General features: G+C 38.4%; 1 protein-coding gene across 1 annotated transcript in view; it reads left to right on the top strand.

The window, feature by feature from the left end:
* Positions 1-223: 223 nt before the first annotated feature.
* LOC139712553 (polycystin family receptor for egg jelly-like) overlaps positions 224-27,028 on the top strand; it is a 72,753-nt gene continuing 45,948 nt past the window's right edge. Inside the window, exons 1-3 of the mRNA XM_071624366.1 lie at positions 224-389; positions 21,163-21,729; positions 22,926-26,703. Of these exons, the coding sequence (XP_071480467.1) occupies positions 224-389; positions 21,163-21,729; positions 22,926-26,703 (4,511 nt within the window). The remainder of the gene's footprint in view (positions 390-21,162; positions 21,730-22,925; positions 26,704-27,028) is intronic.

Genomic DNA, 27,028 nt, shown 5'->3' with positions numbered 1-27,028 from the left:
ACGTTGCTGAGATGATCTCATTTACGCAATTGTCGTTTCCAGTTAAGTCGATAAAAGCATAGAAGGTAAATTCAATTAATATCTGTATACAACCCCTGTGATAACTTTGCCAACAGGCTGTTTTAAATCAACTCCAGCACATCACTTCGAGAGATAAGACAAAAAGGGACAAACAAGTAACAAGAGAGTCTTTAGGAGCAGACACCGAGCACCAAGCTCGGACATGGATCCCTTAACGCTACTGGTCCTTCTCGCCCTCGGTTGCGGAGCGCCTTCGTACTTCGATACCGGCGCTAACGCAGCTGCGATTCGACGTCGGTTGGCGGACTTTCACTACGGGAAGTTTGGGGAGCTGTGCCGAGAGATACCCTTCGATGACGACATCAAAGGTTTGTGAGAAAGCTTAGATTTTTTTAGTTCCTGACATAAATCTCAAAGGTATATTTGCAACGCTAGTTCACTCTTCAAAATCCATGTAAAACTAAACAGAAATGTACGAAGAGTGATTAATTCGTAAACGATGTTTAAATGATGATTATCGTAGCCTCTTGAAAATTAGTATTCGTAATACTCACTTGAGCGCCAGAGAGTGAAATGGTGTAGTAATGAAATGTTTAGATGCCTTAAAACAAAATGATCTTATGTCAGATATCAAATAAATCAGATGGAATCACACGGATATCAGTACTCAAATATAAATTCCTCCATCAAGTCTGTTCAGTGTATAATGAGGAATATCGCACATCATTACAAACTATTTCATCATTTTGTATGATTTCCAAAATTACCTTTTGATCTGTAGATCAAACTTTTGCACGTTTCTTCTGTCTCACGTTATAAGAATGTGTGCAAAACATATCGAGATAAACACGCTTCACAGAAATTTTCGGGCTTCCCGACGATGGAAAAGCGCAAACGAAAAGATCCTTTCATAGATCACTCTGATAGAATTATATTTCTATACTAGTTTCCAATCGTGCTTGATGCCAATCTGGCTGATGCACACGGTTATCGTTTCATCTAATGTTTTAATCAATACGTACGAAGCGTCGTGTAGGATTGAGTTTAAGTGATGTGTAAAAGCTGTTTGCAAGGTTTGTACTGTGATGGAGATTAAAGATGTTAAAAATGCTTTTAAATTAATGAACATTAAATTGGTGAACGCTAACAGAAGCACATCGGACGTTTGACAGGATACTTGGAGATTACATAGTCTGAATAATTTGTAAATCTTTTTAATTTCAGCTTTATTGACGTCGTGTAATAATTACTTGTTTTCATGCAATGTTATTTTTCTATCAATTTTCCTGGGATAATAAAACAAACCGTCAAGGGGTATTGTTTTCTGCTAAACATGTCAGGGAGAGACAGCACATTGGGATAGAATTACGCCTGAAATTGACAATCACTGGGATAAAATTACGCCTGAAATTGACAATCACTTTGAATGGCGATACATTGCGCAACATGCCCTATACGCCCTTAGCATTGACAACCTTAGCATTGTTACTTAACTTTAGACAATCACTGCGCAGCGTCTAACTCCCCTGTATAGGCTTGCTCACTAAATGACCAAAGGTGTGAGAGTTCAGCTCTTGACTTTGCGTGAGAATCTTGCCTTATAGATCTCATAGGATATGCAAAGGATATGCAAGAATATAATAACCTGATCTTCAAATTCATGAAATTCTTCCGTCGAGATGTTTTCATTGCAACTGATTGACAAATTGCCTTACATCGACGTAAATGAATAAGCACTGAATCAATCAGTGTTTTAGTAGTAGCCATGATAAAAAATCATGGGCGTATACTCGAGCAGGATTCGAACCTATGACCTCCTGATCACCGGACAGGCGTCATCTCCACTAGACCACCGAGCTTTCGCCCGACAGCAAGTGTTGGTTTTAATCCTTACAGCATGCAGCGGGTACCTGATCTTGTTCAGACAAAAGCAATTTCAATTGAAACATCCATGCTATTTCTCGATACAAGAGAAATCCACAAGGATAGGTCAATATCTCGAGACCACATCGCTTTCTTGGAGATAGGCCTACTAAGATAGGACATCGTGTTGGTTATTGTCAAAAGAGATGAATGTTGAAGTCACTAATGTTTCTATATTTTTTTCTGAATTCTCGTGCTCTAGTCCTTGTCTTGAAGCAGTATCGCTTCTCTCAATTAAAGCAAAAACTGACGCCATACTGAGGAAAGTACAATCATCAACTGCACTTTAATACATTTTAATAACAGCTTTAGACAATAGCACGATTAACATATTCAACGGCGGGGTTCTACATTCATAGAAAAACATGCATATGAAAATATTCTAATCATTAACGTCTCGTCTGCATGTTGAGTATGCATGCTTCTGACTTTCAACAACCAATGACTACGTCATAATCGCCGTATGAAAACGTCTCTGCTCAGTCATATATTCCAATTATTTTCATAGATGGGGAATATTGCTGAGGCTTTATCCTTCATAATGAGGTGATCCCAGTGGAATAAGCCGATGTTCATTTAGGAGGAAATGCAATTGCTCTGTGCTCAGCCTCACCAATTCATGCACGAAAATGAATTAGAGGGGCTTTATTGACTCCGTCGTGCGTCGATCCCTGTCTTTGTCTACGTTTGATGGGAGGTAAACTGGTATTTGTGTACACCCAACCCAGCAAAGTGTTTTCATGGAATGCATCTCCGTTTATCGGAATTTACTCAAGATACAAAATGTCCTATGAAAGCATTCCATTTTCCCACATACAAGATTTCATTGAATCTTTATGATAATATTCATATGCTAATTCTATTACATGTGCTGTTTAATCAGTTATTGCGTGTAAGTATCTAAGTTACAATTTGATCACTGCGATTACTCCTATATATTCCAAATTCTGTGCACAACAGGGAACACAAGTAGGATCGGTCTCTTGCTTGTACTTGACGTGTGGGGGGGGGGGGGGATTTTTTCCTTTACATCATGGCAAAATCGCACTCCATGTCATTAATTTTCATTAACACACTGCAGAAATTGTTTTATTCACATGTGCTGAAAAGGAAGTGGTATGTTTGCTGAGCAACAACTTCGCAGTAAAATCATATGTTAGCTTTACTTGAAAGTGTTAATCTGACTATGCAAACATAATACTCTCTCTCTCTCTCTCTTCATTATATATATATATATATATTATATATATATATATATATATATATATATATATTTAATATGTGAACAGTTTGATGTATAAAGTGGCACCTGTAGTAGCGACCAAGTATTTGACGCTTTTTATGAAACGTTATTAAGTTAATGAAAACGTTGTTATATGGTTGAAGTAATATCGTTTCAGACAATATATCAAAGTACTATATGAACCGGGCGGGAATCGGAAATTATCAAACAGGGACGGTGGGTGCGTTTGTCGCGTCGTGGGATATTGAATGTAGCTCCAAATATGCAAAGTTGTATGTACACTAATAGCAATACCATGACCTATAGATTTGCCATTATGGTTGAACAAAACCTTTAAAAAAGCCCTACCCCTGAAGTCACTAATTGCTTTCACAGTATAACACTGTGTTTTCTGTAACACGAGAATACTATGCGAGACATATAGGGCCTACTGTCACCCTGACAGGTCAGTGGTTTGTCCAGAGTGACAACATAAACCCACAATATCCAGCTGTCGTTCTGTCTCTAAGCGTAAATTGTTGGCTGTTACATAGACCTGCGACTCTCTCGCATTAAAAAATCAAAATATTTCAAAAGATTGTAAAAAAAAAACCTCACTCAGGTTATTTGATACTTTCCAATCTGCTTATAGCAGAATCTTATTTTAGAGGTGATGCTATTTGGTGTTATGAACTTTCTGCATGCCACTAAACAACAACAACAACAAATGCAAGTTGTGATTGATCGAGAGAATCGATTATTTTGAAATGGAGCAATTCTTCGTTTTCCAAAATAATAATAATAATAATTCTTGTATGTAAAGAATTACAGGAAAAAAGTGGTAAACAAAACCCATGTGTTTTGCCTTGCAGCACAAAATAATCATAGTTTTGAGACGAGAAAACGTCGTGAGTGATCTGACGTGGTATATCAACTATAGCAAATACATAAATAGAAAATACCTATACACACATTATTTGGAGACATATCATTATATAGATAATGAATTAAAAAAATACGTGAAACGTTATCAGAGGCTGATGACAGAGTGAAATACTGGTGAAAATGTCAAAGTAGGTGATACATAACAAAATAGGCACATTGATAGTGACAACACCACAGACAATTTTCTCAACAGATTTTTTTTTTCTACTAACCACTTAGAGAGAACGATAAAAGAGATAAAATAACAATAAATGAATGAGCGACTTGATGTCAAGTATGACACTGCTCTCTTACCATCTACCATAGATGACAAAAATTTTCTCTAAACATTTCATATCGGAAAAACCTTCCACACTTTCCGCACTGAGAATCCCACTCCCTCCATGCTTTTGCACTATAGGCACCACTGACTTCATCATCACTTAGTGAGTGGTGACTGGATTATCCATAATTTATACTATTGTATAATACGTTTTTCTGTGGGCATTATCCTCTTCAAGCATCTGCTTATGATAATGATCTCCTGCATTTCTATATATACGCTTAGATTTGTTTAGCTTGTCTCTGGAATCGCTGGTACGTGATATGCGTAAGAGGACACCTGCTCATCTTCGTTTTGTATTATCGAGAAAAACAATGCGCTTTATCTAATCCAATCGTTTACCTCCTTGCAAGTATTTCCGTTGTTTGATTCAAATATTGCACAGTATAGCTTTGATTAATTGACTTTGTGTATTCTTGTATGAAAAAGGAATGTAGAACTGTAATGAGGATGTATCAGTACTTTTCTTTTACTTTTTCTTTATAAACAATCAAATAGAAAATAAAATCCAAAGAAAAAAGTCTTCCACAGATAATCAGTCATTATACTCTCGATACAAGGCGTGATTATGAATTTATATTCATGTATCTCTGAAGATATAGAATTAATCGTAGGCCTACCATGAGAAATGCTGCGCCAGCCGTTCTAAACAACAGTTGTAATGGGCCATAACACGAGTCTTACTGCGCTAGATGCTGAGAAAAATGTCAATCAGTCCCAAACCTACGAGTCATACAGCTCACGGCTCACACAACCCACGAGCTATACAATAAGTAGAATAGGCCCAAGAGATAGACAGTAGGCAAAAAGAAAAAAAAAACCAAACAAACAACGAGCTCGACACTAGGCAAATTAGGCCAAGCTAGGAGCTCGACAGTATACAGTACAGGCAACCAAAAAGGCCAACAAGCTCGACAGAACGTATGAATTAAGTCCCGTGGTATAATGTTAGCCCTTTTTTGCCTAGTGTCTACCTCGTGGGCAATATGGCTCGTGAGCTGGATGACTCGTGCGTTTAACAGAAGTTTACACAATCAAAATCATCAAGCGAAAAGAGCTTCCACTCACCAAGGTTGTCTTCAATGACATGTGGTGCAAATAAAATATAATCAGAACGACACACCCTCACACACACACACACACACAAACCAGTGAAAAGGTATTCCATTAAGCTTGAAGTACGATGCAATGAAATCAAAACATGACCACCCCTTATTAGAGATGATCACCGCTATTGTATGAGATTCATAAAGGTACATTAGATTAATCAGGTCGGCTCTCGATCGCTAGAGCTTTACAGCCATGAAATAGTCCATTATTCCTCGCCGTGGTACTGTTTGCTGTGTTGTTTATTCATTCCATTCCACTCCACTTGAAGTAGTGGACTCGGTATACGATATAGGCCTACTGGTCTTGATTTACATCGGACTGAAGAGGTACCCTCTTCTATTCAACATAAAACGTGATTATCAATCAGAAAGCATTTTATCGGCAAATCGATGTGAATTGATTTTTTTTGATTGACACTTGTAGATCTCATCAAAAGAATTTACCAGTAACCATTTATTGGGAGCTAATCGAGATTCTACTGGCAAGAAATCATGCCTTTTCAATTAATTTACAGTCATAAGATGACATCCGAATTAGTCAAAAACTTATTGCTACATTTTAGAAGGGACTGTATATCTTACAGGATAAAGCAACATCTCTGAGTTTTTAGGTTCAGTATAATGTTAGTGCTCAAACTTTTTACAATCCCTTGTGTCAAACACAAAAAACCCTACAAATTATATGTAATTAGAGTCTCAGCAGTTGTTTACCTAATTCAATTCAATTTAATTCAATTCAGGTAAAGTCAATTGTCCTATATTTCCAACGACAAATGGTAATATAAATACAAAATACACATGAAAATATCTTTTTTTTTTACAATTTGTGAGAAATGTGTATCTTAAAGCTGAATAAAACTATATAATATGATACAAGATATAATGCTTAATGTCAGTCGATAGCTATAGGGGCACGAAAAGAAAATACGGTGGAGAAGAGAGAGGGGGATGTGCAATTATTGGGTATTTCTCCGCTTTCGTTTAATTTCATTTCTCAGCACGGTTATTCCACCCCTTAAAGATTCCTGCTCCCGTTTATACCTCACGCATGACAAAGAGTGCTAAATGTTCCGTGGATAAAGAGAATACGAAGCATTCAATATACTATTGATTTGTGCCATGTCTGTCGCTCGCATTCACCTCCATGCGATAAACGATATTAAACGGAGTCAATTCTCATAATCACAAAAGTTGCAGGAACGTTTCTCACTTCCATCATAGCAATAAAAACAACGACAACTTAGTCTGGTGGCGATCGAGGTGATGAAATTAAAGCAAAAATTACCTCTTTCACGTACTTGGAATAATAATATATATAAAAGAAGATCATCACCTCATCACCATTATCCAGACGTGTTACTGTAAAGAAATGTCAGTCTGCGTTTGTTTTAATTTTAATAATTCGATTTTTTTTTTTTGTTCTTTGGAACATAAATGCGTCAAATGTTTTGGAATCAAAGAGTCTTTTAAAATGTGTTCATATATTGGTGATGTTAGATTCTATGTTTTTTTTAAAGTAAATGTCACCTGTCGAAAATCATTGGAATACAAATAAAAAGGTCCATGTTCAATGTTTATTATATGTTTACACGGGTGACAGTTTTGGTCCTCCGACAACTGCTCCGGCCTTATTTTCTCAAAGGACTTAGGGTTGTGATAGGGTTTAATACTTAGTTTGATGTGAGGATTAGGATTAGGGTTATGTCTTTGTTTTGTTTTGTTTTGTTTTTTGCTTAAAGTGCAGATATTTCATGGAAGCATTCCTATTGTCCCAGGAGCAAAGTTTGTTATGGAGCCGTGTGCATGAGTAGGAGGGAAGCGATGTGGCATGATATCAGGCATAAAATTCATCAAATTTGACTAATGCTTCTCCATCTGCTGTATGCATTAATCTTGTGTTCGTATTTTACTGTTGTATGACCATTATTTTGTTTGTCATTAATTGTTTTTTAATATATAATGTAGAATTGAAAGAAGGTGAATGATCAAATCATATTCTAGCTATATCTGTGTGTAACATCTATGCAGCACTGATCTCATATCTCTTTGAAATGATTTATTGGAAGTAAACATAAAAGTCCTTAGCTTTTGTTTGATGTCCATGCACTCTCTCTTGCTCTCACGAGTCCCTTGTATACCAATGTCCTGTTTTCTGAAATGTATTTTGATGTCGAACTCCGTCTATAATTGTATGTGTCTTGTATGTGTGTATGTTTGTGTGTGGGTGTGTATGTTTGTATTGTGTGTGCGTCTAGGCTGGTATTGAATAGTGCATGATGATAAAATGAAGTGTGGAGATGGGGAGAGACAGGCATGAAGAGAGAGAGAGAGTAAGAGAAAGAGTGAAAGAGAGAATGGAGAGGGAGGGAGAGGGGAAGGGGGGGGGGGAGGAGAGAGAGGAGAGAGAAAGGATGAAAACAGTAGCAAGCCCTCTGCCTTGCTTATGTCAAACCGTTCATTCAAAACACTGAGTTTGTCCATTAATATTGTATGTCAGCATAAAGTGCAGACAGTCATTAAACATGTTTACAATACAATGGCCATGGTAGATAGACAAGCTCCGTTGACTTAGTATCAATTCAGGCTTTTTGGTATTCAGCAGGCTACAATGAATGCATGCTGATGCCAAACACGGCACTGCTAGCCAATAACCAGGCAGACTGACATGTACATTTTCAATTATCCGAAATTGGCTCGGGTTTTTGTTAAATCATTTTTTTTTCCTGTGATCAGGCATTGAGCGTAGGAAAAATGAATACATTTGGTCGAGTGATTGATTTAGTGTCACGGAGCATATCATTTAGGAACACGCCTATCTGGAGAGAAAATTAAAAAACATTTCAGTCATAACCGACACATGCCATTACCCTTCACTATTTGTTTGTTCAGGCAAGTAGAGCAATGTTAGCTCATAGGGAGACGCAAAGATTCCCTGCAGCATTAGAAAACTCATTTTCATATGACGCGTGGAAAAGAATCAGACAAAAGAATGTCAGTAGATGCATCATAAAAGAAAAGTGCACGTCAATGCACAACAACAACAACAACAACAACATAACTGAAGTAGCTCAGCTGCCAATCCTTAAAGGAGAAATCTACTCCAGAATTTTATTGATTTCATTAGAGGAAAAAAATCGTTGCAAAACAGTACAGAAAATTATCAAAATCAGATAAGAATAAGGAAGTTATGACATTCTGAAATTTCATTTTTTTTTGGAAAGCACTTCTTGACCAGTCCTTTGAAATATTCAAATCAGAATTTGATGATGTCATACTATCACAATTTCTTACTCATTTCATATACAGAAATGACAAGCATTTCATATTTCATCTCTATAGATGAAAAGCTTGCCTCAAAAAAGCACCCAAAATAAAAAAGAATAAACTTAACTCTGATCATTGGGTATGGAACTATGCCTTTACCTGTATTAGCTTAATATTAAAATAAAAATACCAAAATTCAAATGTAACATACACGAAAAATTGTGAGGGCATGGCATCTTCAGCTCGCACATTTGAATATTCGTAAGAACTGGTCAAGAAATGTTTTCCGAAAAAATGTCAAATTTCAAAATGTCATATCTTCATCTTTCTGATCAGATTTTTGTCATATTTGGAACGTTCTATCGGGATTCATTTTTTAAAGATATTTCTTGTAGAGGTTTTTTTTTTTTTTTGGTGGATTTCCTGTGTAAGTATGTTGATGAAGAAATGCAAGATTACTGCTGCGTAATGTTTAACAATTTTTTTTTAAGAATCGCCAGATTCTGAATATTGCTAGCATCCCAATCGCATTTTGTGGTGTTATGAAACATGTCATTTTGTTACACTGCATTTTGACCGACCATAGTATGGAGCTTCACTGCTGAGTGGAATGATAATACGTTGAAACTGCGTCTATCGCGAAGTAATGGAAAATCCCTGAAAAATATCCGGACTTTGACAGTGATGCGGATCACATTTTATGTGATGTTGTTCAGGGGGTTCATTTCTGACCCCCTTGCATTCATACTGAATTCTGTTTTGCATATTAAAGTGGCAAATCATTTTGCATCAATCGTCAAGCAGACAAATGAATAAACAAACAAACACGATCAACGTCAACACACCCTTCCTGGTCACTGAATATGAATTTTGAACATGTCATGTTATTTCATTCTATGAAATATCACCGCATATGCGTATGTATGTCTTTCTCATTATGATTACTCCTATTGCATATCTCAATTTTTTTAACATTACAATAGATGCAGTTTTCTTTGATTCGTTTTTTAATATAAGATCAATGGAGTGCAGAAGAGAAATATCAGATAAGCTGCAAATGTAGCCATCAATGAACATTAGCTTGACGAAGAGAATTCAAGTCCTTCTCTTAAATTGTATCCAAAATCAAAATGACAGACGGAAACAAAGTTTGCATATTAATAAGAATATTATTATGAAAGAGAATAAAAAGGAATTAATCACGTTGTACAAAAGATAGGTGAATGTGCATTCAGAAAATATTAGAGTATAAACATGAAGTACACTTTCCATTCAGCGATTACATCAAAGCGAGAACAAAATTGTCAAGTGACTATGCCAATCATCAATTTTATATACCCCTGTAATCATCATCAACCACCTCCTTTTATTCCGTTCTACACTGATTATATGTCAAAAACTCTTTGTCACTCTGGCATATTTCGTCAAAGGACAATTCATCTAGCATGAATACAACTTATGTCAGCACGAAACGTATGTAATTTCGTTTATCCACTTTATCATCTATATCATAAATGGGCATGATTAAAAGAGAGAATCGCCCTGAAAAATGAAATGTCACGTACAACCCAAAAGCTCGTCAAATACTTTTCTATCAATTGACGTTTTAGAACGTTTGAAAAAGAAAAAAAAAGGAAAAGACAGAGAAGAGCGTAAAACCGATGCTGAAATGTTGTTATTGTGTGTGTGGGGGGGGGGGGGGGGGGAGGGGGGTGTTTACAAGCATTCTTGTCGAGGTGTGATTATGTGCATACAGTGTGTGTATTTGCGTGTGAGTGAGTGGGTACACTTCTTTTCTGGTCAACAATTATTGTAAGCTATACCCCCACAATTAAGTATCTGTTTGTTTATTTGTTTGGTTGTTTGTTTTTTGTAGCTTCCCCTCATGTTTACGTCATTTTCAGATATAAATAAGGCATTATACAATGTTATACTCTAGACTTATTTAAATTTATAGGTCCATCATGAAATATAATTATATTCATATATATATATATATATATATATATATATATATATATATATAAGATATATAAGTTCAGTCCGATGGATACACTGGACTTTCAAACTCAAACTATTAATTTATCAAGAAATGTATGTTGCAAATTCAATTTATGTGGAAAACCTTATTTGTGAAATGAAGATCCCGATACGACTCTCTCTATACCTTTCTACCCTTTATTATAAAAAGCATTATAACTCATAGTGGTTTGTCTCTTACTGAAGACATCATTTTCATCAGAATCGGTTAACTTCCAAGTTACAGCATACAAGCGGACTTTAAGTTATGCTGATGTCATCCATCACTTCGTCCTCTTGGTTGTGACAGTAATCACATGTGACCTCTACTTCTTTGTCTCTCTAAGCATCGCTAAGTGGGAGTCAATGATTTCTCGCTGAAAACAGATAAGCGCCTGATATTTGCTTGATTTCATCATGAATGCCACAGTTGATGCTTGTTGTCCTTGCTTACATTGATGAAACATTGGTGTTCTGTGTCTGCCAAATAAAACTGATGGCATTTAAGGCCCATAGAAACGTTTGCTTTATCATTCGTGTTGGGGAGGTAGAAGGAGAAGGGCTCTATTTTTTCTCTCTCTCTAGGTAAATTCGAATTAAGATGCAAAAACAGACATATCCATTTTTATTAACTTAAAGGGGAATTTTGATAATTTTGCATCATTAAAGGGCTTTTTACACTTGTAAAATTTTGCTTAGCCCCGGACCAACGGTGGGGCTAAGGGGGGGGGGGGGGGGGGGGGGCCTTAGCCCCACCGTTGGTACGGGACTATCCTTAGCCCACTTTCTGTTTACACTCGTTTTTGCCAAAGTGGGCTAGCCCCACCGATAGTACGGTACTATCTGGTCCTGCAAAATAGCAGGGGTTAGCACCACAATTGCGGTGCTAGCACCGCAATTGCGGTGCCAAGCAAGTGAGTGTAAACAGAACGAAAAAATAATCCTGGGCTAAGCGAAGGAGACGAAGTCCGACCCTCACTGACCAATCAGAAACGAGGTAATCAAGTGCTGCCGGTGCGTGCGTGTACGTGTACAGTACACAGCGTAATTATGAATATTCATGTGGTTTGGAAAGTCCGGGGCTAAGAAATACGAGTGTAAAAAGGTCAGTTTTCTCCTTAGCCCCGGACAAGAGATAGTACGGGACTAATTGGCGAGTGTAAAAAGCTGAAAAAATTGGTACGGGACAAACGATAGTCCTGGGTCAGAGAAAGTCCGGGGTTAAGAAACACAAGTGTAAAAAGCCCTTTAGTAGGCCTACATATAACGAAAGTGCCATGTATAATGATTTGCGGAATTTATTGTGGTCCTTGGACAGAAAAACCAAAACCCTGAAGCCCGCCCCCCCCCCCCCCCCAGTTCATTGACAAAGGATGATGACATAGGAGTTTCATAATAGTTTTCCAGTAATAGATTGATTTGATTTGATTACAATCCCACTTACTTAAGAACTTCGCCTGTGTAGAATCTATGCAGGATTTCTCCTTTTATTCTGCCTTCTGGAGCATCCAATCCTGCATTGAGATGTGAAGCTGCTATTATGTTACCATGAATATTCATTGTGATTTGCTATAAATTTTGAAAGTAACGTTTTTATTCCAAATCACTGTAATTCCTGAAACTCTGCACCCTTGATAACCAATCTTATCGATGTTCAAATGCTAAAGTCAGAAAATCACTTAGAGGTCCTCTTCGACGAAATATTTGAGATTGCAGCCGCTGAAAAACAGAGAAAAGTTATAATACATTTATAGGGTTTCACTGCAAAAGCAAATGAACTCCATTTCACTTTTTAATGTTATGGGATGAATTTGATCTTCAAAAATATAATTCATGTTATGTAACAAGTACAGTATGACTCTTAAATTATTTACATTTTCTCTATATTTAATGTTGACTTTACATTAAAAAGTGAAATGGAGTTCATTTGCTTTTGCAGTCAAACCCTATAAATGTATTTCATTATGTATATAATCATATACATACATATTATATACGTATATTAACATACATAATCATAAAACACTAATGTTATATAATGTCTATGTGAGTGCGTATGCGCGTTAGTATGTGCGTGGTCGTCTGCCTTCAGTTATCCATCATTTATAAAGTATAATGACCAGATGTCAAGAAAAACGTAAATACTGTATTATTTAGAAACGTGTGGGCGTGCCATGGGTAGCAAACCAATTAGGACTTAATTGAGGGAGAACAAATATTACAAACAAAGACAATATCTAATTTCTTACTGCATTTAAAGCACATTCTTCAGTGGAGTGCCAGAGTACATGTGTTTTTCTGTGAAGTAGTGTGAACTGTGGTAAAATAAACCAATGAGGGACCAGCCAGCAAATTCAGAATGCTGTAAAAATATGTAAAATGCATGATGTACAAAAACCTGCTAAAATAACTAAGTGTGCAGATAGCAAATGAACAGAAGAAACACAGACAGACTGACAGAGAAGGGAGACAGAGAGGTGAGAGAGAGAGAGAGAGAGGGGGGGAGATCTGAAGAGGTGTATGCTTGCTTGAAGTTTTCATTATGGAAATGAAATGCAAAACGTCGTTCTAGGTTTCATGATATCGATTGATTCAACCTTGAGCGAACACACTGTACCACACTTTTTTTTTGTGGCACAGACATTGCCATTTCATTTTAGCAATGTTACTGATTAAACAGTAAACGCGCACCTCGATTTCCTAGCCACTTCGATATTGTCTGACTAATAGATGCAAGTAGGTCTGTAACAATGAGCCCATTTGTCATGAATATTCCAATAACTTGTGTACAGAAACGTTACCGATGTTCTAGCAAAAAGTAGATTTACTGGATGAATAATACTTCATGATTTTGAGGGTAAAATACAAATTTGTAGATGATGGTCTTAAAGTGTTTAGAGATGTATTTATCTAATTCTGCGATACATTTGCCCAAAATCATGCACTAAAACATTGCTACAGTTTCTGTAAAACTCCGATTGTAAAGCGCCATGAGCACCGAAAGCTGGACTTGTGCACTATACAAGTAGCCGGAACTATCATTATCATTTTTCTTCTTCTTCTGATTAAGTCTGCCTCCTTCAATAGACTGAAGATTCTTGCAGACTGGTGCTATTTACATTATAATACAATTTATTTACAGACATTTACAAGCACATAGAAAATTTGACGAAAATACTAGCCACTGTGATCAACCGTTAGACGGTTTCGAAATGATCCCACAGATGGCGTTGAAACAATTTCTGACGACAGGGAAGTTCCTTACAGTTCTTGGGAAGAACGAATGGCGATGCGATTCAGTTCTCGAATATGGTACCTGATAGGAGTGTGGTTGCGAGGCTCTCGTTAACTGAGTAGCCTGTTTGATGATATAGTCCTGTGCTGAAAGAGGAGTGAGATTATTGTGTATTTTGTACATCATAACTAGCCTGTCATTTTCTCTGCGCTGTTCCAGAGTGGTCCAATTAAGTTCTTGTAGCATTTTGGTGACACTCGAGGTGTTATGGTAGCGATTTAAAGTGAATCGCGCAGCTCTTCTCTGGACCATTTCCACTTGGTGGATTAGGTTCTTGGTAGATGGGTCCCAAACTGTGGAAGCATACTCAACAATTGGTCGAACCAACGTTTTGTAAGCTGTGGCTTTAACGTCAGAAGATTTTATGCGAAGATTGCGTTTTAGAAATGCAAGCACGTTTTTTTAGTGTTATTGTTGTTATCATTATTGTTATTATTGTAATTATTTATTATTATTATCACCATCATTATCATTATCATTATCATCATCATACACATAACTTTGATTGCTGTTGATAACTTCCTTGTACGATAGGTGTGACAGACCTGATAATGGCTTTAGCATGAGATATGATAAGGGAATGATCATTATCATAAGTCCGTGTGAGTTCACATTTGTGCAAGGAATGACAGCAGCATCGAAAAGTAAGACTTCGTGTTGTAAATGCATGGACTTATTTCCAGTACCACAAATTCTTCCAGAAACAAAGTTACAATAGATCAATGTAATTCAAAATGAATATGAGCACTGTACATTTTAATAGCGGAGAATAATTTGAGCAAGACTAGTGCATGCATACAGTGTATTTAGACCCATATGAACCATTTTGTTCAAAATCATTGCGTTATAGGTATGATATAGAGGTCCAGGTGCAAGTCAGTAGGAATGTGGACCACTCAATAGACTGGACTTACTAAAGACAAAAAGGTAAAGTAATAGTTTGAAATTAGGACAAAAGCCCTCCTGTAGCCAGCTACCCACATATCATGTTCATTGTTCAATTATTCTTTAAAAAAGACATTGGGCCTACCTATTCACGTATGTACAATATACCCTGCGTACAGTCTATGCGATATCAATATAGGGTGCAGGATTTTTCATCGGGTAATCAATTAGCACATAGTTAATGCAGCTGAGCGTCAATGGTTCTCCTGTCACTTTCACCTCTTGCTGATGAAAGTCAAATTAGATAGACAGCTATCATGGTAGTCAAGGCCTGATGAACGAGGTCGCTTCTTTGTCACTGGTGTCACATATTCATAATTCAGGAAATAATACCATCGTCGCAACATTGTGAAGAGACTGTTTTTTATGTTCCTCATTGAAGCGGGGAGGAGCGGTTCAGTGGTGGCAAAAAAAAAGAAGAAGTGTGCAGTATCAAGTAATTTGATGAGTTAACTCAGCACATAATATAATTATTGAAATCCTCGAAATTATGAAGACTTACCCTTCCTGATTACTAGGGACTGAGGAAAAGGCGGAAAGACTGAAAAAAAAACGGAGAGAGAGAGAGAGAGAGAGATAATTCAAAAGGCAGGGTATAGGGAGATACTTATCATATACCCTGGCATTAGGTACTTGAATATCAATACAATACAACTATACTATTACGAAGTGAAGATGTCTTCGTTTTGTTGTAATTATGTAATCATTATTTTATAGTCTTTCATGATTATCATGATTATGATCATAATGATAATCTGATATATCACCGTACAATCTTAACGACAATTAGTTTTATAATTGTCATCATTCATGCCTATTACGATAATTGCACTCACAATAAATAAAATGTATTATTTCCACTAAAATGATTTTTTTTTTCAGAAGCTGGAACAAGTATGTTCTCCAATACCGTTTGTTTGTAGAAGAATATCTACGGTATTTGCCATGATATGTGATCCCCGTGTGTGGTATACATAGTCATACATGTGAATCGAGTGTTTGTCTCTATATGTCTGCGCTGTGTTATTATTATTATTATTATTATTATTATTATTATTATTATTATTATTATTATTATTATTATTATTTATTCGGCAATTCAATATACAATATACAATACAAGCTGACATAAAATACAAACAGAAAATCGTAAATACATGATATAAAAATTGTGGTGGTTCCAGGTGCATGATGCTGCTGGTTGCCAGGGGAGGAAAAGGCAAACTTAATCACCGAGGCTCGAGACCTTCCTCCCCGACCAGTGCATGCACCCAGAATCAGCTATATCAATGTAAAACATATGGAAGAGATAGGACATGTATTCACTGAGATACAGGATGAAACATTTATAACCTTTGACCCTAATTTACATACCCAAAATGGTGTCTAATCAAAAAGTCGTTATTTTATGAAATAATGTATGTGACATGAACTAAGCATGTGCAAAATTTGAGGGTGATAGAAGCTGTTTTTCTTGAATTATTGCAAAGAAAGTTGCAGAAAGAAAGAAACATCTCAATACATTGCAGATAAGTTTTAAATTCAACCAAGTTTTTTAACGTAATCCCGACATCGTATGAAAAAACGAAGGGTACATTCACGATAGCCCAAAATCTCAGCTACAACATATTAAAATCTGAGAGAAATTCTTTAAAGCATAAGTGAGCTAGTGCTCGAAAAAGATAATCATGTCAATTTTCATTTGCAGAAAAACTGCACTCCCATAGAGATAACACGTCGTAACGAAGATACAGAATGAAGTACATGTATATTTGACCATTGACCCAACTTTGCACAGACATGATGGCATCTGAGCAAAAAGTGGTTATCTTGTGAAAAGATTCTTATATCATGGTCTTTGCGTGTGCAAAATATGGGAGAAATAGGACATGTTTTCACTAAGATACAGGATGAAACATTTATGACCTTTGACCCTAATTTACATACCCAAAATGATGTCCGATCAATAGTTGTTATCTTATGAAATAATGTACGTGACATGAACTAAACATGTGCAAAATTTGGGGGTGATAGAGGCTATTTTTCTTGAGTTATTGCAAAGAAAATTGCAGAAAGAAAGAAAGATCTCAGTACATTACTGATGAGCTTTAAATTCAACCAAGTTTTTTAACGTAGTCCCGACATCGTATAAAAAAGGAAGGGTACATTAACGATAGCCCAAAGTCTCAGCTACAACATATTCAAATCTGGGAGAAATTCATTGAAGCATAAGTGAGCTAGTGCTCGAAAAAGATAGTCATATCAATTTTCATTTGCAGAAAAACTGCACTCCCATGTTATGAATATTAAAACTTATATGTCAGAGCGGGTTCCATATAACTGGCGAAGGTTCCAATAAATCTGCTCAATTTTACAACTCAACCGAAGTCCTCAGGTGGAGTGTTCATCAAGTATCAATGGGTTGGCGGGTGGCTGTGGGATCGATGAACCTCAAAGTCGGACCGATCAATGACATAGTAGGCCTTTTACGCCCATCTCAGTCTGTTCCCCTAAAAGTTCAATCAAGTTTCCCTGAGAAAAGATATTATTGTAACCCTTTATCCCCTGTTTCGCTCATTGTTCATTTATGTGATTTTTATCCCCTAAAGAAGATAGAAACAACGCGCCCTCTCTGATTGGTAAAAGTTTATTTGTTCTTTTTTCCTCATTAGTAAAAAGCCCTTTTTACACTTGTGTTTCTTCACCCCGTACTTTCTCTGACCCAGGACTATCGTTAGTCCCGTACCAACTTTTTCAGCTTTATGCACTCGCCAATAAATCCCGTACTAAGCTCTTGTCCTGGGCTAATGAGAAAACTGACCTTTTTACACCCCCTTAGCCCCACCGTTGGTACGGGACTAAGCAAAAATTTGCCAGTGTAAAAAGCGCTGAATAGCTGAATAGCAAGCAAGGGAGATGAAGATCTATGGGTAGCAAACATTTAACATGACATGTATACACGAGGTAAGAGCTTTAGATTGTGTTTATCTATCAAAAGTTTTTGATATATGTATATCTATGTATATATATAATATTTTTATACATGCATATATATACATATCAATCGCACTTATCTTTGACAGAAGTTAGCGTTTGTAACAATCTACCAAACACGATATCCTATTTTGTTCAATGTTTGTAATAAGACTGAGAAATTTAATCTCATGAATATTGTCAAATGACAGTTCAAACATGATGAGCTAGAGAATATTCAGCTTCCAAAGTTACCCCTCCTTCGACCGCTCGTGAACAGATGAAAGAAACATTTATGTCATTCATTACATCCCCCTCCCCTGTGAAAATGAAAGTTAGTATAGTGCTGAAGACATGCCTCTTTCTACCACGAAAAGAAACCATCTGAGAACAAACGTTAGTGAATTCAAAGGGGTCGATTAGAATGTATTTAGACTCATGGACTCTGTGCAGACGACAATCAATAACAACTTATGGGGAATTCAAGTTCTGGTGAGTTTCAGTGCCAGCTGCGCGATCTGTTTACCGTGTTTACCGCGGGGTCACCACATAATCTGTCTTTGCATAAATCTTAGAATGACCTAAGTTGCTCACATGTGGCCAAATGAGAGTTTCAAATCCACTTGATGAAGTGTCTCATGAGTGTATAAGTGTGTAAGACTTCCCTGAAACGGACCCCTGGTACGATGACCCTGGAGCGGTTAGCTGTCACGTTGAAACTGAGTGACAAAGCATCCGAGGCAGGCTATAGGGGAGTATCCAGCTACAGTGACTCCTTGCGCGCTAAATATTATCATCAGAAATGACATCAACGACTCCGTAAGAAAATGGGCATTATAACTATGCAGTCTAATTCAGAAGAGAATAGAAGTTTCGTTAAAATCAGTCATAAACCTAGATAAAAAGGTGGTTGAACTTTGAGGTTACAGTCTTTACCCCAGAAACCAAATAGGTATACGCCATTGGGTAATGATGCCGTAACAGTGACTTAACTATTCTCCAATAAGTTTCTGCACAAAGATGTCATTGAAATAATGTTGGTGCTCGATAATCTACTAACCCCTCACCTATAAAAGTCAACTTACGATGTACAGTACAATAATGTATATACTTCTTTTTTTATGATCTTAATCAAAATAAATAGAGTGAAGAGTGAAACAAGAGAAAGACAATGACAGCACCACTTCCATTACATTCTACAATCTCCGTTACCATCTATAGCACTGTTTCACGAGAACCTGTGTAACTTTACAAGTCTGGTTTTTTTTTAACGTCCCATTTGTAGTTGTCTGTAATATCAAGGTGTTTGAAGCTCCTTGGTAATATGCTACAATACTCCGATCTTCGGAAGGGAATATCCCATAATCATGATGTAGACGTATCTTACAGCTGCCAAAGTCTCGTGAGGGAGCTCTAAGCCCTGAACTGCTGAAAATGAAATGAAAGCATTACACATGCTGTAATGTAATGCCTTGCTGCTGGATGAAAGGGATGAAGTGTAAAAGTTTGAGGAGGGAGCTGCAAATTGTCTTAATGAGGGATGAAATAACAAAACAACAACTTTATATTACACGAATACAGCAAATCACGGCTTGTAAGATAGCAAAAAGAAATGAAGGGGGAACCACATATCTACATGTGAAGATCAATGCAGTGTTAATACCACGAGAGCATCTCCCTAATTTCTAAATTATTTCAGCTAGAGCTTATAAACTGCTTAGCAACAAGATGGAAACAATCTTTTATTTCACTGTTGTTGGGTTCAGAGCAAGAACTGTGGATGGTAACGTGTTGAAGGGAAGGCAACATACAATATTCAGAAGCACTCCTCGAAATAGGATGAGTTGGACAGATAATGGCACAGAAGGACACGCATGCGTGGCGTTGCTATAGCGACGGTCATTCAGCGTGGTGACTGCAGCACTTTACTGCCCCTTTTTTTTGCTAGCATGACGGGCCGCTTCTGCCATTGTCAGTCTTTTCACTTAGATAATTAAAAATATTTAATTGATGTCGATGTAGTTGCGGTTTATCTACGCAAATTTGCTCCTTTACCTTCTGCCAAAAACAAAGTATGTTATTGAATTGGATAGCATGTTTACATTTAAATTTGACAGTTATGATGGGTACCTGAGCCCTGAACAGAATGACGATTAGCTCTAACGGACTGGCCAGGATTATGGAACGAGAGAGTGTAATATATTTAAGTATCAATTAAGTAATATACAATATTTCTATATTAATTAAGTATTGAATTGGCATTAATGAAGATATCAATGTAGTAATTTGAAAAAAAAAATGAATTGTATTCTTTTAACAACATAGTCACTAAGAAAGCAAATAATGTTCGTTAGCAAGTAACAACAGGACCCCCTGTGGGCTCAAGTCCCCTAGGAAGGGTTAAACAATAAGGATGAAGTGCCTTGCCTGGGGGCACAGCCGCTGTCGCAGGAAGACTCAAATCAGGATCCCATAATTGCGAGTCTTTGGTCTTATCCATTAAGCCTCAACTACCCAAATGCTGTTCTTGCGACTGTTCTAGTTATCATCGTGATACTTCACTGAGACTGTTACTGCAGATTCGATCATTACCTTTTTTTTATTCCACATACTCCACTGACAGTTATCAAAAGATCTATGTCAAATGAAAAAAAAAATCATTGCACACTTTCGATGCTCAAAAAATATTTCAATTCGACGTCTCATGTGTTTCATTGTATCACATTTTGTCTCAGCATTTTTCTACTTACATGTCGGTGATAATAGGTAATCATGACAGTAACAAATTGTGGGCTGTATGCGCAGCTCATACACACACGTATTACTCGTTAATGTTGGGTTACATACCATAGTGCTGTGCGTTTTTCATCAAAACCATTAAAGCCTTTTCTTACTGGTATTCTCGTATTGCATTCTTTTATGATAATTCATTGAGTTTTTATCCCACGCTTTCTGTTTATCAATAATTTGTGACATAAACCACCCGTTTCATATTATACGCGATTTTTTTTTATTAATTGCACTTAAACTTCTACATGGGAAATGCGCTATAACTATTTATAATAACACTAGATAACTTCATAACACCATGTCTTTATTTTCCAAACAATCGAATTCTTCACAGATGACAACTCCATCTACAAATGGCCTCTGCCCCTACGCCACTTGCTATATGATGAAACAGAACGCCCTCTTGACGCACCACAAACTTCACCAGGCTGCCTCAGCAACATTGCCGAGTGCAGTAGAGGGTTCAGCGCTCTTGTCAAGTTCACGCCCAACCCTGCCTACTTCTTTCAAAATGTCACGTCCATAGACTTTGTGCCGTTATTCAAGAAAGGAGACTGGCCGGATCTTATGCCGGGTCTGGCCATTCGCTTGGCTCACGTTGTCCCGAGAAACGAACTCAGCAGGCAAACAGGCGACTTTGAAGTACGGATTCAGACAGGAATCCACACTTGGACTGCATCATTTCGAGCCCTACTGGGATACCCGATCCTTGTTGGAGTGACTTGGAGACAGGATATTGGTCTTGACGCGTACGTCGATGGTGTCTGCATTGGGTCCGTTTCGGAACCCAGTGAGCGCGAAAACATTATTGACGGTGGGGTCCCGTTCATGCCAGCCGACACGCTACGATTCGCGGACTTCTTGGTGCCTGTCCAGACATTGAACGAAATAGACGGGGAAGGTATGTCCATTAGTGTTAACTTTTTTACCACTAGTAGCAGGGATTAAATCTTAATTGTGCTAAAGTGGAAGCCAAATTTTGCACATTCTGCAGTTGGACAATCTTTTGCAGAAAAATTCAGCCCACTATTACAAGGGGTAAGTGGGTGTCGACCAAAAAGAAGCGGTCGTTTGTCAGAAGATTATTGCTCCAGCAGTGGGAAAGTAACAATTCATGCGATACAGGATTACCTCTTTTTGCCGGTGTTGCAAGTAAAAGGTTAAGATGAATCGAGGTTAAACTGTCTTTGTCAACATTTTGAAAGGTGAATAGAATCGACCGTGTTTCAGCAAATGATTTTTAAAATCTTTGAAAAGCCTGAAGAAAGATTATAACACTGAGCTTTTGTGATATCATGTTGCATTTCACGTTAGCCTTAAAAATGGCACCTTTAGTAGACCATTTTCCGCTGATGTAATAATTTTAACCTATTCTGGGCCTGCGTATAGGTAAGTATGCTATCCAGTTTTTTTTAAAACATAAAATTCTTTATAATTACCATTGAAAAGTAAGATATCTTAATTATATATAGGGTAAGAGCAAAGCATAAATTCATAGTACACCTAAAAGTGGCAAACATTGATATTTCCCTACAGATGAATTGTTGACGTATTATTTGGGCTGTCTGCACCTGAATATCCACTCCAACGTGTTCCTCGGAGACAAGATGTCACTCCCATTGCAAGGAATCGTCTGGCAGTGCCGAAAATATTGCTGGCAGAGAGACCATAATTTTGCTTTTGTGAGCGATACTCAATGTGCTTGCGGGAGCGAGAGGGCGACTACTCCAGAATCTGCGCCACCAAGGTGCGGGTCGACATGCCCAGGGTATACAGCATTGCCATGTGGAACAACAAATAGACGGGCAAGTGTCTATCTATCGACCAGTCTCCGCAAGGGTACAAGTGACGAAAAACATGCAAATGTATTCGACCAGACTTTACAAAGTCATATTGCTGATGGCATGACAGAAGAAGAGGTTAATGATCAACACAAATACCGAAGGCGTTACAGACGGAGCGCTACAAGTGACGAGGAGGAGAGTGAATCAGATAACATCCATCATAGGACTCGCAGAAGCGCTGAATTTATTGAGGTTGACGATATCCTTGGTTTGAGTGGCGAAAGTGTCAATGTAACTTACTTGATGCATTCAGCTACTGACACGGTCACCTGCGAGTGGGATTTTGGAGATGGATCAACGACTGAGACTCAGACGGAAGCAGACCGGAAAAGCTTGATTCCCCACGCATTCTCAAATCCTGGGTCATATACTATTGATGCCAATTGTGGACTGATATCAGACACCGCAAAAGCAACTATCACGGATTCACTCGGAGTCGCTACATTTAGTATGCAACAAACAGGGCAAGCTCCATTACCATCAGAGGACGTCACGCTGACTGTCACATTATCATCTGGTGCCTGGCCAAGTGGGCTGACTTTCACTTTAAATGGAAGGGAAAGTCCCTTCATAGGGACAGGAAACACATTCACGACAACTTGGAATCCACATGACTTTGGAACGTTTCTGTTAAATGCGACCTTGTCAAATGGAATCGAACAGGACATCACTCTCAATGCAAATGTCACGGTCGGAGTTACCATCTCCGGGCTGCAGATCTCGTCTCCCGGTACAGCTGGCACCGATAAACCAGTCGCGATTACGGTCTCTTTAACGACTGGAACTGGCGTAACTTTAACCGTGGACTTTGGAGACGGTTATACTGTAACTGATGAGGCTTTGGTCGATAATGCCATGACATGGACTCAGACGTATACATTAGCAGGAGAAAAGATCATCACAGCTACGGCATCAAACGCACTTGGCTCCATAACTGGCAGTGCGAGCCTGCTTATTAAGCATTCAATAAAGGGACTGCAACTTTCGGCAAACCCAGACGACGTAGACGTCAACGATATTGTAACCGCAAGCCTATCGACCTCAGGGATTGTCCAGAGTGTTGAACATGTGACGTGTACAATCTATACTGGTGATGGTCGTCAATTTGTCGATCCTGCCACCACACTGACGAATGCATATCAATTCTCCACGCAGTTCAACTACTCAGTGGTTCAGCACGAAGGAGCCACGATCTCTGCTACGTGTGAAAATGACGTTAGCAATGAGACAGTTGAAGTAACGATCGCTGTTGGAAGGACCATCCAGTCGTGCACCATTCAAACTCCAGTTGGTCTCAAGATATCGGAAGGTACTGGGACAGTAATTTCTGTACAAGGTGGCTACGATATATCAATCACAGTCGACTTTGGAGACGGGTCGACAGAAACGGCTACGTCTGATGTTCCGGGTGATATAGAAGTTACTCATATGTATAGTGCTACGGGAGAGTATAACATTTCTGCAACAGCCTCTAATGCCGACACGTCCTCTCTTGATTGTTCGCCAAGTAATGCTACGGTCGTTGTTCAGGAAAATGTGCCTGCGGCAACACACTTTACACTGACCGCGTACCCTTCCACAATAGACCTAACAACAACGGAGCGCATAAACTTTACGTTGACCTTGGATTCCGGCCAGCCATTAACGGATGACATTTTCGTGACATTTCTTTTCAGCGAATATTGCACCTGTAGCTTGTCCATACCCTTATTGAGTCACGATACAACCACGGCAGCTATCTATAATGTGAGCGGCAGTTTTCTCGTCACCGCTATCATTGCTAATCGTGTCAGTGCAGTTGTCAAGCAAATTTACGTCAGTGCAAACTATCCTTTGAGCAACTTTTCCATGACGCCTACCAGCGATGTAATACTGGCAGTTGGTGAGGATCTTAATGTGACCGTAAGTCCAGGAAGTGGTACTGAAATCAAAACTAATGTCTCATGGGGTGACGGGACTACTGATGGAAACCAAACAGAAGATGCAGTGATGGTGACATTCTCCCATGCATTCCAAAGTCCAGGAACTTACTCTGTTTGTACCACGGTTAGAAACGATCTGTTGGAGACCCCACTTGAAGAGTGCATAAATACTGAAGTATTGTACCCTGTGGCAAATCTTGTAATCACATCCGTACCGCTTATAATAACATCTCCCGCACAGTCGATCATCAAAATCAGTCTGCAACCGGGAGCCAATGCTCCAACTCAAATGACATGTTCAGTGGATTTTGGGGATAGTACTCTTGCACCCCATGAGGAAAATGACGTGAGTCTGCCGTTATCAGTCCAGATGGGGTATAGCGTACGTGTTCAGAATTATAGAGCCGTGGTCAACTGTAGTAACCTCTTGGGTGCTGTTGAGTACCCTCACGTAGTTCAAGTAAAGAAACCAATCGATGAGATATTTGAATTACAAGTGTTGGAAAAATTCCTTTGGCTCGAAGATAATGGAACAATGGCTCACGTTACTTTGTCTGTAAAGGATGGAGAGAAAATACCATTCGGTAAAGGAACATTTCTGTGGAACAACGGAAGTGGAAACATATTGACAGAGCATAAAGAATTAGACTCTGTTAACACCGAGTATTCGTTTAGTTTCCAAGAGGAAGGGGCATATGTTCTTAGCGTAAACATAAGCTACTATTCTGGCCTATGGCAAGGCAGCGTGGAAACTGATCTTACTATTGCAGAGGAAAGGTCTTTCGATGTTGAAGTTCAAGTCTATGAGGGTAGGCAGTTGGTGTCGGGAAAAGGACCAAATGAGACTTGGTTTCATAAGAATAAAAGATTGAGGTTTAGCCCAATTCGACCATACCCCGATTCGGTATACAAATGGGACTACGGTGATCAAACGAATGGTAGCGGACCTACATTTGAACATACATACAGCGACGTTGGTGTGTATGCTCTTCGCGCGTACGCCATACATCCGTTGTATGAAGACTCACATGTGATATTCATTCATATTACATCAGGGTTCGACTTAACGGACGTTAATATAATCGATTCGGGCAATAAGGATTTAAAGTTAAAGGCATATAGTAAGTTGAACATGACACTGGAAGGTGATGGATTGGATGCACCTCTTTGCATTTTGTGGGTGTTTTGCAACGAAACGCTGTATTTTTCTGGACCACCTAATTGTTATAACGCCCCTTACGACTACTACGAGCCAGGATTGGTGTGGACTGCGGATGGCCAAGTCTTAACCCACGTAGAGTTTAACACCCCAGGAGAGTACAACATTACCATCATTATTTCAAACAACTTTGAAGACGAAGATCAGCATCGCACTATTACATTAACAATAACCGGATGTGTAGGCCCTCCTATGGTTTCCATCCAAGGAGCTGCAAAAAATATGATGTACCCGAAATTCTCCTATCGTTCCGAATACGTGCGTCTCAGTTCGACCGTTAGTCTCAAGTGTTGGGGGCTGGAACAAAAGCCCCTCTTTCAGTGGGCAACATACGACATGGACACGGATGAAGCAAAAGATCTCGATTCAGAGAATTATCCAAATTACGACTTCCCACCCCGGACGTTTCCCGTGGGATTTTACAACGTTACAATGACAGTGACGATTACGGAGACGAGTCCACCGCTGTCGGGGTATGACTATACGTACATGCGAATCAACGCCTCGGCCCTGGTTGTAACAATAAGCGGTGGGATTGCTCGAACGGTCAACGGATTGAAAGATATCACCCTCAATGCCTCAGAGTCTATTGACCCTGACGTCACAACACAGAACTTCGCAAACTGGACGTTTATTTGGCGGTGCGAAAGAGGAACCCAACTGTCCACCCCGGTCCCCACAGTACCCTCAGCCAGCAATGCCATCTGCGAATCGCATAGCATGCAGCGTATACCAGGTGAAACTGAGATGACTCTGACAGTCACAGCGCTGCGCCTGGCGGTCAATGCAAAGTATAAATTCGAAGTTGAAGGTGTCCTCGGGTCAAGATCAACGACGTTTCGTCAGGACATCATCACAGTTGACGGGGATCCAGTCGTAGCCTCCATCATGTAAGAAAGATGCTGTTTTATATCTTTTTTTTTAATCGGCGCTATTCAACTCAATTTAATTAAATCAAATCAAATTTATTTGTTTTCATACTTCTCGTACATCAATAATAAATCAAAAATAACAGCACAAGTTCTTTTTTTACCTTGTCAACAATTTACACAAAAAAAAACCGTACATGATAGTAACACAGTAGTTGTAATGATAACTGGTCGTCCAGTTTATGAGGTATACATGCAAAAACCCTCGTCCTGTATCAAAACTGTGTAGATGCGTTCGTTCGATCCAAATGTTTAACAGCCAATTAGTCAAATTTTGTCGGGTGAT

This window comes from Diadema antillarum, unplaced genomic scaffold, assembly GCF_040938485.1.
Source record: "Diadema antillarum isolate AM-2024a unplaced genomic scaffold, OU_Dant_1.0 seq00001819_RagTag, whole genome shotgun sequence".
Taxonomy (NCBI): Eukaryota; Metazoa; Echinodermata; class Echinoidea; order Diadematoida; family Diadematidae; genus Diadema; species Diadema antillarum.
Note: the sequence above shows the minus strand (reverse complement) of the source record. Positions and strands in the feature narration are given on the sequence as shown.